At 48.7% G+C, this 2,142-nt stretch overlaps 1 protein-coding gene across 1 annotated transcript; it reads right to left on the minus strand.

Moving 5' to 3' along the window:
- Nucleotides 1–799: 799 nt before the first annotated feature.
- Nucleotides 800–1,776, minus strand: LOC8023404 (twist-related protein). The gene has a single exon (XM_042288749.1). It carries the CDS (start codon nt 1,774–1,776, stop codon nt 973–975), a length of 804 nt encoding a protein of 267 aa, XP_042144683.1. The 3' UTR covers nt 800–972.
- Between the last annotated feature and the right edge of the window lie 366 nt (nt 1,777–2,142).

Raw genomic sequence — 2,142 nt, forward strand, 5'->3', positions numbered from 1 at the left:
TAAGGTAGGTCATTCGTAGGCGTTGTTATCATTGCATAAATGCAATTTTACGTCTTACAGTAACGTAATTAGGGCGAGAAGTAGAGTTATGTTCAAGGTATGCGCACCATTCTTCCCTTAATTTGTTTTTCATTTTAAGTCATCATTAACCGTGACCCAAGCGCAAGCATACTGTGAATTCATTCATGATGATAAGATACCATAGAAAGCATTCTACGTTTGATTGGTCCAGCGAAATTGTAGTACAATCTACAGCGATCCATGTCAATGAGAAACGTATTATGAACAAAAACTTGCGTGATTTTGACAGTTTGGACGCTTGCGAGGGTGCATAGTCAGTGACGCCTCATTATAGGAATATCTTGAACACGTCATGGCAGGTTGTGAGCTGTAGCTTTTTTTCAAGCCTCTGTAGGATAATCGTTTCGTGAGCACAAGCAATAGTAGGGTGTTTAACTAGCGTTGGCAATAGCCCCCGATGTGGGGCATAATATTTATCTAGGACGCTATGGCACTACATGATATGGCTGGCACCAGGTGCAAGCTCGACGTCGCACTTACAGAGAACCTGCTCTGAAAGCAGCGCATCAAACACGATCACTCGGATGTTTGCGATGTGATCTAAGTAAGATGATCACTCGTCTACATTGCCACTATAGCAGAAATAACAATAACAAAAATAAGGCACATATCTTGAAAACGAAAGTGTTTAGCGTTCAGCACCGGGGACGTCATGCTGTCTCCGGTGGATGTGGACGGACATCTCCTGTGGAGCCTTCAGTCGGCACATGGCGGCAACTACCCGATCCCTATTGTAGGACTGTCACAAAACTCTAGTGGCGGGACGTTGTCTGGAAGACAGCTCTCACAACCGTTGTCCTCCGTGAACGAAGGCACCCTAGGATCCGACGAAGACACCATGAGTTATCGTCTTCAAGCGTGAGGGGCACTTACTTCAGTCGATCTCTTCTTTCAAGGCGTAGACTCGTCGCTGAGTTGAAGGCTCTCTCCGTCTGACTCGAGGATCATGCCGACCAGGTCTGAAGGCATCAGTAACGGATCGTCCCCAAAGTCCAAGCTGGATTCGAGAGAATCGAGGCTTTGCACCGAGTCCACTTCAGACGCCCTCTCGTCGGCCTCGTCCGCTTGTCTGAGGATCTGCGTGAGAGCCGCGATGTAGTTGACGGCCAGCCGCAGCGTGGTGATCTTGGTGAGCTTGTTGGAGTCGCCGTTCTTGTCCTGTTGCCGCCTCAACTCCTCCTGGCGTTCCTCCTCTTTGGTCAGTGCGGGGATGACAGGCACGGCAGCCCGCAACTCCTCGAAGGCCCTGTTGATCTCCTGCATCCTACAGCGTTCCCTCGCGTTCGCCGTTCTTCGCCTGTACTTGGAGAGAGGAGGCGGCTTCTGCTTGGGCTTGGGCTCCTTCTTGGTTACTTGTCTTCGACGCTGTTCAGACTCTATCCGTACCTGGACTGAGCGTGGTCTCAGGTTATAGTCCGGGTTGAGTCGACAGGATCGCAGTGGTCTTCCAGAGTTTTGCGGCTGGGAGGTGGGGTTGTTGGGCAGCGGGACTGCGGGGTTGAGGCCTGATGTCGAGGAATGTGGAAATGGGTTGCTGCTCACGGCGGACTGTTGTGTGCATTGAGCTACCGTTTCGCCGCTGTTGTGATTGTTGCTGCTGTTGTTGAAGTGGAAGTCGATAGGAGTTGAGAAGTTGAGCTCAGATGGGAAGTTGAGCTCGAGGAACGACTCCAGTGCTACGCTGTCGATGTCCATGGTGCCTTCTCTGGAATTTCTATCTCGCCTTTCAAAACTTGGCCAGTCTCGTAGTTGCCTTCTTGTTCTTTGGTGGCGTACCTGCACAAAAAGCAAGAGCAAAAGCTTTAATTAGGAGTGTGATAAATTCAGCCTTTAATTGTTTTTGATATAGCTGATACCCACATTTTACTACATACATATATAGTAAGATACTGAGACTCGGATTAAAAGAGTAAATATTTTGCATCATTGGGAACCAACACAAATACTACTTATAAAATATTCCTGAGCCATTTTCCACCAGGTTAGAGACAAGCTGGTCGGCTATTGGCTAGTGTTTAGAGGTCGCACAATTGGAGGACACATAACGCTATTCGCCTTCGC

This window comes from Ixodes scapularis, unplaced genomic scaffold, assembly GCF_016920785.2.
Source record: "Ixodes scapularis isolate PalLabHiFi unplaced genomic scaffold, ASM1692078v2 PGA_scaffold10__122_contigs__length_95168666, whole genome shotgun sequence".
In the NCBI taxonomy this organism is placed as follows: domain Eukaryota; kingdom Metazoa; phylum Arthropoda; class Arachnida; order Ixodida; family Ixodidae; genus Ixodes; species Ixodes scapularis.